General features: G+C 40.7%; 1 protein-coding gene across 13 annotated transcripts in view; it reads right to left on the reverse strand.

Moving 5' to 3' along the window:
• The window catches only part of WNK2 (WNK lysine deficient protein kinase 2), a 266333-nt gene that overhangs the window by 43593 nt on the left and 206865 nt on the right, over positions 1 to 15875 (reverse strand). For all 13 annotated transcript variants that reach the window (XM_056524329.1, XM_056524323.1, XM_056524326.1 and 10 more), the window contains 4 exons: positions 15010 to 15180; positions 13132 to 13177; positions 12912 to 13022; positions 6267 to 7180 (listed from right to left, as the gene is read on the reverse strand). In XM_056524329.1, coding sequence (XP_056380304.1) covers positions 6267 to 7180; positions 12912 to 13022; positions 13132 to 13177; positions 15010 to 15180 — 1242 coding nt within the window. The remainder of the gene's footprint in view (positions 1 to 6266; positions 7181 to 12911; positions 13023 to 13131; positions 13178 to 15009; positions 15181 to 15875) is intronic.

The raw sequence follows: 15875 nt of genomic DNA on the forward strand, positions 1-15875 counted from the left end.
TCGTACGACACCCATGACATGCAGTTTCGGGCGTCGGGCAGGTGATTTCTTCAGGCATTTAGCCCTGCTTCGGGCAGGCAGGGCTAAATGCCGGAAGACTTACCACACTTTGGCAAACACTGCTACGTGGGAACCAGTGCACATGACAGGGCAACCAGTCTTGCCCAGTCACTAAACTGCTACTTACATCTGCCTGCAGGGACTTCCTGGCGGAGGTGCGCGCCGTGAGTGATGTCATCGCAAGCCCCACGCAGGGACAACGTCCTGCACAGCGCGTGTGATGTCGTCACTTATTGCGTGCACCTGCGCCAGGAAGTCCCTGCAGGCAGATGTAAGTAGCACTCTCCAGGTGGGGAATCTCTGATAAGGCTACCTAAGGTGGAGAATCTCTGAAAAGGCTACCTAATGTAGCTCATGCCATTACCACAGCGGGGCTCTATATTCTTGCGGCACCTCACATTACTGTGGCCTACATATCCCTTTTTCATATGGTGGGATCTGCTGTCAAGTAACAATTTTATGACTTTTTTTTTTATTTTTTCCAAGATGCCCATCTTGTTTCTTGTTTAACACCCTCCACCCTGCTGATTTTATTACAGGTCAAAACAACCCTATCAGCCTATCAATATCTACACCACTTTAAAGGGTACTCTGTAGGAATAAGAAGGTTTTTTAAATTTACCTGTGCAAAAAACTTATACAGATTTGTAAATTACTTCTATTTAAAAATCTTAATCCATCCAGTACTTATCAGCTACTGTATACTACAGAGGGAGTTTTGAATTTTTTGGCCAGTCTGACCACAGCGCTCTCTGCTGACACCTCTGTCTTTGTCAGGAACTGCAGGACATTTCCTGACATGGACATTGGTGGCGGCAGAGAGCACTGTGGTCAGACTGGAAAGAACTACACAACTTCCTCTGTAGTATACAGCAGCTGATAAGTCCTGGAAGGATTAAGATTTTTAAATAGAAGTGTGGTGTCGGGGTGTGATGTGAGGTGTAGGGGCAGATGGTGTTGCCCAGGGGTAGATGGTGTTAACCCCTTAGTGTTCGTGACACCAGGGTGTGGTTTTCCTATGTAACCACCTGAAGGTAGCACTGCTAGTCCTAGGTTAGGCAGGGGCAAATAATAGTCCAAGGCCAGGTTGAGGTTAACGGTAGCTATTACTGAGGTTAGACAGGTGTTGGTGTCTATACAGTTCGGCCAAGACCCCAGAGAGGTGACCAGTAACACAGGGCACCTCGCAGCTTGCTGGGACTTGCAGTGACTTGACAGACTTTAGCACAGCCACGCTGACTATAACTGACTTGACTGAAGATCGTGACAGTAGACAGAGATGACTTGACTTACTAACTAGTGGCTGCAATTTAGGCTTGAGGCCTCCAGATGTGCTGGACACTGGCTCAGACGTCTGGAGTGGATCTACGCAGAAAGTGTGGTGAAAGAGAGTCTGTAGTACCTCTCACTCTTATAAAGAGGGGCTGAGCAAGGAGCCCATATGCCAACTGCGGGTCATCTGGTCACCTGGTGCTCTCTGGGTAACAAAATATATGACAAACATGTGACAACCATTATCAGTGACTAACAATCATGTGACCATATCAAAGGTCCTTTACACTAAATATGCAACCTATACACAATATGGGGGAACATTACAGGAGAGCCCTGAGGACGTACAGGAACTCAACCTGACAGGACTGTAGGAGCATATCCCGTACTGGGACATAACAGAAGTAATTTACAAATTTCTTTAACTTTCTGCCACAAGATGATTTGAATTTATTTTTCCTTTTACTTCGGAGTACCCCTTTAATAAAGGTGTTTCACAGCACAGCAATAAATGTGGTTTAAAAAGTTTTAATTTCAGACAGATTGATAAATCTGGGTCAATATGTTGACCATAAAAAGTTGACTTAAATAACCAATCCTGACAGATTCCCTTTAAATTTTAGAATGTGGGAAAAAAAATATATAAAATCTTTGGTCAAAACATTGTGTGAATAACCGTCTAATTTTTTCATCAGCCTCAATTTCTTTAATATCATTCATGTAAAGCCTTCCGCAATAAGTGCCCCCTACTGACTAAATCACATCTGACAGCCTGTCAAAACATTAAAGTCAGCAAAGGTAAGGCAGCTTCCAGATCCATCAACTGTGTGCTGACATACGTAACACAGATGTCCACATCATCACTATCGTAATGCTCAGCAATCACACAAGGGATGTCTGCCTAGTCTCAGCTAAGTGGATATGAAGTTTATTTCCAGGGACTGACAGTCCTCCAAGGTAAAACCCCGAAATTAGATGTTAATTAATCTAATACTAAACACAGCCACTACATTGATGTCATTGTAGAACATTATTTGCATTGAATGCATTCGGCAATGACACATTTATAATGAAATCCTCTTATCTGTTTGATTAGCAATGTGGCCTCCATTATTATGAGCCGCGATATTATCTGTCTGCATCCATGCAGTGAGGCGAAATTGCTTTCCAATCCTGTTGTCATTAGGAGCTGGACTAGAAACCCAATGAAGAGGTACAACTATTTATTGTGACACTATGTCCTTCAGCACTACGCTTTCTGTACAGATGGATCTCTATGGAGTTCTGCACAGTAATGAAAATAGGTCTCGATCCTACAGCTTTTAGCCTGGGCCTGCAGAATACAATGTTCATGTGCAATAACCATTATGATCGAAAAGTCAAATACAATGGTACGCAAAACCAGAGGCAGTCACTGAACATGGATATTGTTAATTGTTATTGACACTAAAATAAGGAGGTTTTATTATAATTGAAAGGCTAGTAGATTTTTAAACACAAACTTCCAGCAGATGTGGTTTATAAATGGACAGTAAGTGAACGTTACCCCTGCCTGGGATAAATATATACCATATAAACAAATATATAATAAAAAAAAATGGAAATAATATAAAAAGGGCAGACTAGATAGGCCAGGTGGTGTTTTTTTTATTGACATTACTAGCCGAGTACCCGGCATTGCCTGGTTTTTCCTTCCTCATCCTTGTTGGGGAGGAAAATCAACAAAGGAGGAAGCTTTTGACTTCATATCCCATCCCCATATATTGTTGTCATATATATGACCCGTAATATGTGTACCAGGTATTAAAATATCTCCAGCCGTATGGAAGTTATGTGAGAACATACATTTCCCATTGATTTGCATGGGACTTTAAACAAAAACCCTGACCCTCCCAAATGGGGGTAATTAAGGGTTAAATTAACTATCCTATATTTTAAGTGGACATATAAGTAACATGTGACCAAGTATTATCAAAATATCTCCAGCCGTTTGGAAGTTATGCAGTAACATATATTTCCCATAGACTTGTATGGGACTTTAAATAAAAACCCCGCCCCTGGCAAATGGGGGTGAGTAAAGGTTAAATCACCTATCCTATGTTTGTTGTTGACATATAAGTAACATGTGCCAAGTTTCATGTTAATATCTTTAGCCGTTTGGATGTTTTTGTGGAACATACATACACACATTGAGTTATATATATATATATATATATATATATATATATATATATATATATATATATATATATATATATATATTGGCATCACCCATTTCTTACAAAGCAAGTAAAGGGTCAGGGTAGTAGAGGGAAATCAATTCCCCACAGACACCATCAGCAGAATACAGGTACAGATTATGTACCTATTTTTCAGCCACATTACTGGTTTGATGGCATTTTGTTTATCGCACCTGTAGTAAAAAAAAAATAAATGTATCCACTAAATGGGGTTTGACTACTAGTGGAAAAATACATTGCAGTGTCCTCAGAGAGGAGGCAGACACAAGAAAGAAAAAACTAAGAAAGTAAGTTGACCTGTATGTGCCCGAGGACCTGCATCCTTAGTGTGAACAGTCTAAAAACCAGAGCGAGATGACTACAATGTTCTGGATATGATACAGAAGACCAGACTATAGTCTTCTATGAAACACAAAAAGACAATAAAAAAGACTGGACACACTGGGCATGATAAAGATAAAAGGGTTATCCTGCTAAGGCTAAGCTCACACCACCATTCATCTCCGACCAGAGGAGCCCAGTCACATTTAGCGCCACAAAATGGAGCCGAACAATATGGAGTATTTCTTTTTCTTTTCTTTTTTTCCAACTTATAACAAACTGAGCTGAACGGCAGTGTGAACTTCACCTAATGTGTTCTGGATAGAGGTTCACATATCAGATTTTGTTTAGTGAGAAATAAAAAAAAATTTATTGTAAATATTACAATGTTGATTTATAAAAAAAAAAAGGTTGTTTACTAGCGGATAGGCTGCAATATCATGACCCAAAAGATGAAGTGCCTTTCAAGCTTGTTTGGTCCCTGACCTCCACCTCTCTCCCCCCTCGTTCTTTTTTTCCCTTTTCTCTGTATTCCTCTGCTATGACACTTGCTTCTGTGGATCGATGCTATGAAACCCTATATGTGCCATATCTATTTTTAGTCGCATGAGTATAGCCTTTCTAGCATTCATCCTTCTTACATATGAGACAAGCGGCTATAGTTACATGTCTTATACATTCGTATTATTCCAGCTCTTATTTCCTATAAGTATGCATTATCTGTGCAGTGGCATTCTCTTATCATATGGTGTTGTATTTTATTACATCTTTCTTACTCTTCTATGATAAAATCTTTATGAAAATTGGAAAAAATATATTTTTCAATAAAGATGAAGCATCTTTTCAAAAAAACAGTATCAAAAACCTTCCCATAGATTTGTCTGTTTTTTTTTTCTTTTTGGCAGCTAAAATAGCTAATGCTCAGAGAAACATCGGTCAATGGTTTGGACATTGTAAGATCCAAACTTAACTAGATCAAGGTGAATGACCCATTACATAGTATAAAGGAAATCTATTTTGTAGGGTCTGGCAACGCTGGCTGGATTATTGTACTATGGATTGATACTTTCGGATTATTATCCATCTCTGTTCACTGTATTCAATGACCAGGACAACACTGCAGGGCCTTGCGCTAATGCCACTAATGGTACAGTGATGCAAGGATCTGTAGAAGTAAACATTGAAGAGGCTGCAGCACTTACAACATTGATGGCCTTTTCACAGAACAATATTAGATTGGTGTTCAAAATATTAGTTTGTGTTAAGCTGGAAAACACTTAAAGGGGTATTCCGGCTTTATAAATCTTATCTCCTATCCCTATCACAGGGGTCCCACCGCTGGGGACCCCCACGATCTCTGTACAGCCCCCGGCATTCTGTGCCAGGCGCTGCCTCAGAGACGGTGACGTGACGGCAATAGGGGGCGTGGCCGTGATGTCACCGTCTGAGGCAGCGCCTGGCACAGAATGCCGGGGGCTGTACAGAGATCGTGGGGGTCACCTGCGGCGGGACCCCTGCGATCGTACATCTTACCCCCTATCTTTTGGATAGAGCATAAGATGTATAAAGCTGGAATACCCCTTAAAGTGAACTCCTATACCAAATTTTACCACAATAATCCCCTAAAGGGCCAGGGATCACCTAATAAATCAAATACCAAAACCCCAGGGCACAAAGCCCGGGGCACAAGATCCCTTTAGGGACAACCCTTATAAAATTTAACTTTTATTGTATCTCATTATTAAAATTGTATGTACCATGTGACAATGATTAAAACTTAGATGTCACAGAACCAGTTGTGCATATAAGTAGGGATAAACCCCAAGTGATTAGTTTGTGGGGAACTGCAGTTTCCCTTTTATCTGGTAACTGTGGCACAGATTAAAATCACAGAATTTGCCCCCTCTACTAGTTTCGGTGCCTCAGCACCGTCCTCAGGAGGATATCGTTTTGCCCAGATATCCTCCTGAGGACGGTGCTGAGGCACCGAAACTAGTAGAGGGGGGCAAATTCCGTGATTTTAATCTGTGCCACAGTTACCAGATAAAAGGGAAACTGCAGTTCCCCACAAACTAATCACTTGGGGTTTATCCCTACTTATATGCACAACTGGTTCTGTGACATCTAAGTTTTAATCATTGTCACATGGTACATACAAAAAAGTTACATTTTATAAGGGTTGTCCCTAAAGGGATCTTGTGCCCCAGTCTTTGTGCCCTGGGGTTTTGGCATTTGGTTTAACTCCTCTACCAGGAACAGCCTATGGACAAGAGAGTGTTGGGATTTCTGCAAAAACTACAGATTGGTTATTAATCCTAGACTATTCATTTCAACATATATGTAAGGAACTATTTGTAAGTGTAAAAAACTTACCCTCTGACTTTGTAAGTCACAAACCATATCACCACCATGTTCAATTTGTAGAGCTGAGAGTGTGTTGATGTCCTGGTTTAGTGGCTGGGAGTTGATGACCTCTGGTGCATTCTCTAATGTGACAGAGTTCTCTGGTGTCCCAGCAGGCATGTTAGCTGGAGTATACTCCTGGTATAGTAATGTACGGAGTTTCTCATCTAAAGTCTTAATAGTGTCATCAGTGAACTCCAATCTAGGTGGCCCTTCCCCATCAGACTCTATGCCCGACTGCTGAAGATTTGGGTTAATCAAGGTCACAGCTAAACCTTGGGCTTGTGTCTGTAAGGTGGGTTGCGATGCTGGAGATACTTCTTGAATGACATGTAGTTGATCAGTTATTGGGATACCCTGAATAGTCAATCCAGTTTCTGACTTTAATTGGACTACAACAGGAGAACCAGTATCTGAATCATATAACACCTGATGCTCAGGCTTAAGATCGAGAACTTTTTCCTGAGGAACCTTCTGCACATGACCATTGTCACATTTTACATGTTCTGACTGAACAGTTTCATTTGTGGTCAAACTTGTCTTATCAGGTGGTAACACACATGGCTTGTGCTCTGGTTGAGGTACAACTGGCGCCTCTTTTAGCAGAACACCATCCAAGATAACCGAGTCTGGTTGTGCTTCTATCACAGGTTGTAAAATAGCAGATGCACCAATAGTGATAGTATCTCCTTGGAGGAAGGAAAGGGATTCTGGAAGAGTTTGCATCTCAGTGGGCGAGATTGTTGAGGAGGATTGTGTCATGGAAGCAGGAATTCCCATGGACTGGTCACATGCATCTGTTAAAATGGACTGAGTCGCAGCTGAAATAGTCTTATCCTCACTTGTTGGACACTCATGTTGGTTGATTTCAGAAATTCTTTCATCTGTAAGAAATGTAAAGATTATTCCAAAAGAAAAATGTATCAAAAGGAACTATTTATCCAAGACAAGATCTAATTCACCATTAAAACCAATAACAAAACAAATTGGTTTGGGAGCTGGAAGGTACAGCCCTAGACCAGCTTACAGCTGAGAAGTGAAGTGAAGACAAATCTGTACATCCTCTGTGAGCCAACAATCGGAACTCCAGACTAAAACATTGTAGCAAAGCAACAGCATAGGAGAAGGATTTCTGTCGTCTCTCATGTATTTAAATTACAGAGACTGTCAACACTGGATAACATTGCATTCAGTCAGAAAAGCTCAGGACAAGTTCATCTCAACTTTTCAGCCTAAAAAAAAAATGTCATTAGCTAAACACTAAGGGGGAATTAACCTAGCATGGTGTTATATGTTGGTCTTAATCGGAATTGCACTGACAATAATAATAATAATTACATTTATGGGGAAGCTGCATCAACACAAGATGGCCATTCAGGAATAACCAATCATGTTAGCAACCATATGCATGGACAAAACGGTAGCCAATGCTAAAGTGGATCTGTGGTCAGAAAAAAAAAAAAAATTGGCTAGAATTTAGTAACCGCTGGTACCCAAACACCGACAGTTTTTTTTTTTGTTAACTTCCCCACCATTCTCGATCTATATATTTGGAGTGTGAACCTGATTCATGCACTCTCTGCCCCATTCATGCCCTCTGAGTCTAGCATTCACAGCCCTTTTTAAAATAAAGTTCCAGCCCACATGAATATTCAGGGAAAAGTGCAGATAATCAACCAAAATCGAATTAAATAATAAAACGCATATGCAAGAAAGTAAACGCCTATGCAAGAAAGTAAAAACCAGATTGGAATCAGATGACCTGAGGCTTCATAATCACATAAAGCCTCAATTTTTATTTATACTGACCACAAGTCCTCTAATTATCTTGGTTTTGCCCCATGAAGCTGGGCATTTGTTCAAGGATTCTTTTGAGACACAACCCCTTAAGGCATTATTTGCTTAAATTGTCCCAGTCATTTAGAAAAACTATTGACATGTTAGATATACTTAAATGTTGATAGCTTCAGGTCTGGGTGTTCATGACCGTTCTCTAAATAAAAAATCCCCGCTCCCGATTGTCCACAATCTGTCTAGCTGCAATGGCAATACACTTATAATGAAGCCCATCTAGTGCAGCTGGACAGAGATTCCCCCCAGCGATCTCTCTATAGGCCCAGATTTATCAAATTGTGCGAGAGAAAAACATTTAGCAATTTCCCCACAGCAACCAATCACAGCTCAGCTTTCACTTTACCAGAGCTCATTAGCCGAGCTGTGATTGGTTGCTGTGGGAAAATCACCATTTTATCTCTACAAATCTGGGCCATAGAGATCAGTTGGAGTCTGAACACTCAGACCATGAGTAATCAAAACTTTTGTCATGTCTATCTGGAGTATAGTGACCTGACAAATGAGCAGGAAGGGGTTAAGACACTTCCATTTCTCATCTTCCATACTCCTGTCAGTCAGTCTACTCCTCTAACCATTTCTAACCTGTGCGACACCTCTGCTCATGTCAGTGCTACTGCACAGACCTCCAAAAACTGCAGAGCACTGGAGATGAGCATTCACCCTTAGTGTGGTGAGGTGCACTCTGGACCCCCCTGCTTAAGGGGCTTGTCACAGCCGCAACCTCTGCGAGTTCTATAGCTAAGAAACAATCCTCCATCTACTGTATATTACTTGGACATCAACTTACCTCTGCAATGCCTGTAATTCAAGTTTTTTCAATATTTAATACTTGTACAATGTAAGGAGCAGCTGTCTGTATCTTGTGCCAAAATTAAACTATGATTGCAAAGACTTCCTAACCCCCTCTTCATCTGACAAATGGAAGCAATAGATCTAGTATCAGTTGCCCTTTATACAGGCTGCTCTATTACTTTTTTTTACTATACTCCTGTTAACGCAGACTACCAAACTTACTACAGAGCTCAGAGGAGAAGAGGCCTAAATAAAAAGTAAAAGGGCTCCTAGTGGCACAAGAGCCAACAGGAAGATGGGGAAGAAGAGCCTAGATCTGTATATAGGAAGTTCCCACTCCCAGTCCTATACACATACATGCTAAGGACATCCATTTTGTAAAGTCTCATAAGTATCAGTGGGTTTAAGGAGTGTGGGAGAATACCCGGCTGGATTTGCATAGCAGAAATGATACCACTGAACTAACATGCCACCCACTCATCAGAATTACATGTTCTTTACCTAGCTGGATTTAGTCAGACACAAAACCTATATAAAAAGAGACTTCTCTTGTGTTAACCACTTCTAACATCATGTGTTGATCATGCAAGTGGAGTCCCCCATAGAACCATAGTCCTCCCAGAACAAGAGTTGGGCAGTTAAGATCCAACCCAACCCTTTTTCACCTACACCATCTGCTGGTGGAGAGCTGGGAGGCCGCCTTATACCTCAGACAATTATCTGCAGAGCTCTGCCCAAAAACAGGTCTAATGACAAAGTGATGGCATCCCAGGGATCTTTGATGCTTTCTGTTTGGGTGACTGGCCTCTCAGTTTGATGGACATAAAAATGCAGTTGTATTACACTGGTGTGAAACAGACCTCAAAGACACAAAGAAGAATTAAAATCAGAACATTTTAAAGACTGGTAAGGAAACTGACAGTATGTCTAGCACTATACATGAGACCTCCATTTACTCATTATTGGTCATTCTCTACATGTACATAATAAGAATGAGATTTTTTTTTAAGGAGTCCATCATGAAAAAAAGGGTTCTCTTTCTTTAGATTGGTTTTCAGAAAATTAGACTTAAATATTCTAGAACATCGTCTGGCTGCCCTGCAGGTTCCGAGAAATCATTTCCTTCTCATTCATCTCTGAATAATATGTAGATTTTTGCAATGTGTCTTAAAATATATTCATTTATGCACTGCTGAAACGTTACCGTGTAGGAAATACTTACAGCTCAAAAATAGATGCTAAACTGTAAGTGAGAATAAGCAGACTACACCATATTAAGACAGGGTTCACACATTGGCTTAGTGGTTTTTTTTTTTTTTTTTTTTACAGCCAATTATTGCGGTTTTAGCCAGAAGATTTCTTGCAGGGTTCTGGGCAAGCAGGGCTCTGTGCACCCAGGGCCAAGCAGGGCTCTGAGCCCCCAGGGCCAAGCAGGGCTCTGAGCACCGATGACAAGCAGGGCTCTGTGCAGTGAGGTTGCAATAATCTTCAGGCTCTTCCATCCGGGTTACCACTTCTAACCCTTTCAGGTTTAGGAAACATTCCAGTGGTGAGGGATAGAAAGTAAAAAGTGAACGCTATGCGTCCAGGCGCTCCCAGTGGGTTGAATGAATTAACCGTAATACACCGACATAAAATTAAAAAAATAAAGTATTTATTGGATAATACAGACAACACGTTTTGAGCAAATGTTGCTCTTCGTCAGGTCCAATCAATCAATGCACCAGCACACAGCAGGATGATTGACAAGCCAGGAGCCTGCAAATGGCCCTGCTTGTACCACCCTCACTTCATGTATCACCCTCACAGAGACACACAGGCAATAGCTGCAGGGACAACATTTTTTCACCCAAAAATGTATATTACAAAGATACATATATTAGTATCTATATCAGTATTTCCCAACCAGGGTGCCTCCAGGTGTTGCAAAACTACAACTCACAGAATGCCTGCAAAGGTAGTTTTGCAACATCTGGAGGCAGTTGGGAAACCCTAATCTATATTATATCATTTTTTTTTCTAATGACAGGTACATTATCCCACCAGGTCTGACATCTGTCAAAGAGACCGCTGCATACTGGGTGCTACACCTGCCTACCTGTTCAATGCCCAATGAGTATCGTGTACAAATCCTATTCTAGTTAATGGGGCCCATGCACAATTCTTACTGGGTAACTAGTTACTGTCTCAGCAACTGTACTACCCACCCGCTTCTCTCTACGCCCAATGTCAGATTGGTAACTAAACTGGGAGAGAATACACAGACAACCTTTAAAGGTCACACTGGCCAGTTTTTTCCAAAAGCTTCTTTATATGACCAAAGAAAAATGGAAGGTGCTCACCTAACCTTTAATACCTAAAACTGACCAATAAACCATCTAAACACCTATACCCTAGGTGTTAAAAAAAATAAAATAATGCAAACTGGAAAAAAAAGGAATGACTGTGCTCAAAGTTTAAATGGATATGATATATCGATGATATATTTATTAATAAATCATGATCACATAAAAAATTAAATATATATAACCGTCTGGAAAGCCACAGGGCCCTTGTGGCTAACCTCTGGCTATACAGAACTTGAGATAACATTATATAACAATCCTGATGATGTAATATAAATTAGAATAAAATACAGCGGGAACTGCTGAACCATTAACCTCATTGTTATCATTGCCCAGTGAGGTCTGCTGCTGCCCAGCACACCGCTACTTGCCTGAATAGGCGCCCTTGACAGATAGTGCCCTGTCAATCAAGCACCCCTTGCGCCCAAAGACACGAGGACGCCGATGTTTTATATGTACCTGCCGCAGAACAAAGGTCCACAAGTCTCCAAGGATCACACAGCTGCCAATACCTGCACACTGCTGCAGAAGATCAGTGCCGGCATTATACAGCCCGTGTTATCGGAGGTTTGCTTCCAACTCCAGGAGCGGCAGGATCAGACTGCCTTGCTCTGAACTCCCGTCCCCCGTGGTCTCGGTGGATTAGGTCAGAGGTGCACAGCACCGCACACTGTGTTAACATTTCAAAACGCACAGAACATTATAATCTATTGCCGAAACAAGCGCATTGTTTCGGCAATAGATTATAATCACTTTGTGATAGACTATATAACCATCAGCAAGAAACATTTATGCGCGAGGACTACAAGTGGCATAATGCCCTTGTGTTTTTTAGCCATTGGAGTACCATTATTGCACTTCATTTCAGCAGCAGTTCCCACTGTATGTTATTCTTATTTATATTACATAATCAGGATTGTTATATAATGTTATAATCTTAAATTCTGTATACCGGTAGCTAGAGGTTAGGCACAAGGGTCCTGTGGGTTTCCAGACAAATATATATTATATTTATTTTTTATGTGATCATGATTTTTTAATAAATATATCAAGGAGATATATCCATTTAAACTTTGAGCACAGTCATTCCCTTCCCCCCCCCCATTTCCCTGTATGACACCAGTCTAAGATAAGTTCACATGTAAATAATCTGCTGCAAATTATCCACAGCAGAAAATCTCCTACGGACCTATTGAAGGTAACGTGAATGTAACCTAAGGCTGGGTTTTCACTTGGCAGTTTTTGAGCCAGAGCCAGATGTCTCTCTAGGACCATCACCCCTCCTACAGAGTTATCCATTTCATTTCAGCACAGCTGCATCCATGTGTTTTATTACCCAATCTTGGGGTGTGTAATGACCAGCCCGACCCACAGAAAATCAGTGTTTAAAGTGTCAAGTGGTCAGTCCTGGGTCAGCTGAATACCTGTGACATAGTCACTTATTAGATCTCCTATCAGCTCGCACGTGCATGCCACATCAGCTATAAGAGGTGCATACCTGGCATACACAAGAACCTGTACATTATGCTCTAGTAGCAGCCTGATTTGCACTATTTAAGCCTATGTTCCCATATTTAAGCCTTTGTATAGGTGCATAACCAGTAGCAGTTACTAAAATTATTACCTTTGAGATTACTCTGAACTTCCTGGTTACCATTGAGGGATGACCCTTCTGCAGTAGTTGGGCATTCCTTCACTGGACAGATGATAAACCATCTCTTTCCTGTATGCAAAACTGAACAAGAGACAAACAACATGGTTTCAAAACAAAACTGAATAGTTCTACGTTGCAGTTTCTAAAATGGTCATAGTAAAATAAAAACCAGACTGATGTAACATCATACCATTCTGTTGGTACACTGGAGTTTTTTCAGGGTTGAGCGGATTTTCCTTCAGAAAAAAGGTAAAACACCACATTAAACAATATATGCACTAGACTGATTCTCAACCAAATCAAAGTGCCCTAACAACCCCGATACGCTGGCATAAATATGGGTATTCTTTCTTCATAACTGGAGATTCACACATAGCATGTTTTTCTGCCACTAATTCGGCCACAGCAAAAAGCTTTAGGCACCTAAATGCATTTTGTTTTTATTATTGGATTGTACTTCTGCTGTAAAAACATTTTCTTCATGGGTCTTCATTAAATCTTCTGTTTAGTTTCTCTTCTGCAGCTGACAAGTCTTCACATAGAATGCTGACTGATAAATGTTACAGAATTGGAAACAGGAGTCTGCAGTGTGTGTGAAAAATTGTGAGCTGCAGAACTTTTAAACATGGAGATTGTGGGGAATAAGAAAGGTTCCAGCCCGGGGCACAGCAGAGCCCAGGGCTTGCCTTTTTGACTCTTCACAGCATAAAACTGCTTTTTTTTTTTTTTACAAATTGCAACAGAAAGCTACGTAAATGAAAATTAATGTTTGTCTCCTTTCCCCCAAGACCTTTATAACACTAATGCTGCTGGTAATTTCATACTTTAAGTGTACCAGTAAAAAACACAAATAAAAAAATAAAATAAATAAATGATGGCCCCATAGACGTGGGCTGAGAACATTATTCTCTCTGCTCATTCTTGTGATCGGTCAGGGTCAGAACACTCAGACTATGACCAGTGAAAACTTTTTACATGTCAGTTTTTTTATGTTTTTTTTTTAAATGACAGTGCCCATTTAATTTCCAGGTGACAGATTCCCTTTATTAACAAATTAAGCAAATCTAAGCTATCGAAATATCAAAAAATGGGCACCCAATGAAAATGAATGGTATAATTTTTTTCATAGTTTTTTTTTCTTAATTACTATCCAATCATGGAAAATTGACTATTATTGACAGCTATCACTGGATCACACTGTTAACCATTCTTTCTATGTTTATAGACACTTTAGGCTTGGCAGGTTTACAACACAACAAGTGTCACCTATAGGTGAATAAATTTTAGCAAAGAGACTAAATGTCTAATAAAATAAATCTGCAGAGGACTAGGAAGATCATCAGCATTATTCAGGGCACATCCTTCCGATCAGATTTCCAATAAATTACTTTGCAATAAATCTGTAATTTATGCGGCAGAGAGAGGCATGCCCTGACAGTCGGGGTGGACAGAAGTCAATTTCTTCATAGGAATAGCTGCCATGTCACAAATAATCCATGCAGAAGTACTGGAGGAAAAAAGCTGCATTGGTGCTCCCAAGGAAGTAACCCAAGTGGTGGGTATTGATGCTAAATAATTTATTCTTACAGCATAAGAAAAAATTAATAATAAATACAAAGCAAGACGCGTTTCGGGAGTCACAGCTCCCTTTTTCAATTGCAGGTGGTTGCTGTATCAATTGAAAAAGGGAGCTGTGACTCCCGAAAAGCGTCTTGCTTTATATTTATTATTTTCTTTGATTTCTTATACTGTAAGAATAAATTATTTTGCATCAATACCCACGACTTGGGTTACTTCCTTGGGAGCGCCAACGCAGCTTTTTTCCTCCAATACTTCTGCATTACTCTACGGATTCTCCTCTGGGCTCCGTCCTCACGCTGCTGGCCTGCATACCAAGCTACCATCACCGGCAAGGAACACGCTACCCCCACCTGGGTACCCCCACCTATACCGGATAAAGACCTACACCGCACCCGGCGCTACCACCGCTTTTTTCCTCCATTTTATTGCACAAATAATCCATGGCTGAAAGCTAAGAGCATCCCACAAGAAAATGTGCACACTGTACCTCCCTCATTTCCACCCTGAAGGAGTCTGTTTGCTGAGGACTTGCCCCTTGATCGGAGCTTCTCTCCCCTTCTGTATCCTCACTCAGCATGTCCTCTGCCTTGTCGATAACATCCTTCATCTGCTCAATGAAAATCTCTTTCTCAGCCTGCAGTATGAATTCATTTTCCACCTGGAAGCATACGAATATGTTAATGCAGAAGGCAGTCCTGTTACAACAGAATGCCGCAATTTCAAGGCTTAGAATGCAGGAGGAAAGAGATAACGTGAAATGCTACAATCTTACAAAATGTCATAGTGGTATTATGTGCTACAATATCTATGATCTATAAGCCCCAGCATGAATACTCACTGCCATAAAGCAAAATAGAAAGACCAGACTTTTTCTGTTAGCATACATAGCCTTAGTAAGAGACGCGCATGTCCTACCCCACCATCGTATCACCGGAAAACAATGCAAAAATTATTGTTTACCCACAAGGAAAGCTATTTAAGTCATATATGAGAAAGGAATGGCAATATGTAAACTAGACTGTGGCTGCCATTATAATGATCTAATATATTAACACACACACACACACACACACACAATAACACTTTGCACAGAAAAAGGAACGCAGAGTACGCAAAACATTTTGGGCAAACATTTTGCAAAAATGGGAGTTTGCGCAATTCTTTTTGTGCAAAGACAGGGCTTGTAAAAGGTTGCCACTCTGCACTCATGCAGGAAATAATAAATTCTCCCCTTAATCCCACGGGAAGATAAATTGGCCATTTCTAGTGAAGGGATCGGGCATGTTGGATTTCAATAAGCCAAATCCTTTGATCTAAAGGGAAATAAGTCAATGCCAAAGAAGTCCAGCAGCA

Source organism: Hyla sarda, chromosome 6 (genome assembly GCF_029499605.1).
Source record: "Hyla sarda isolate aHylSar1 chromosome 6, aHylSar1.hap1, whole genome shotgun sequence".
Classification (NCBI taxonomy): domain Eukaryota; kingdom Metazoa; phylum Chordata; class Amphibia; order Anura; family Hylidae; genus Hyla; species Hyla sarda.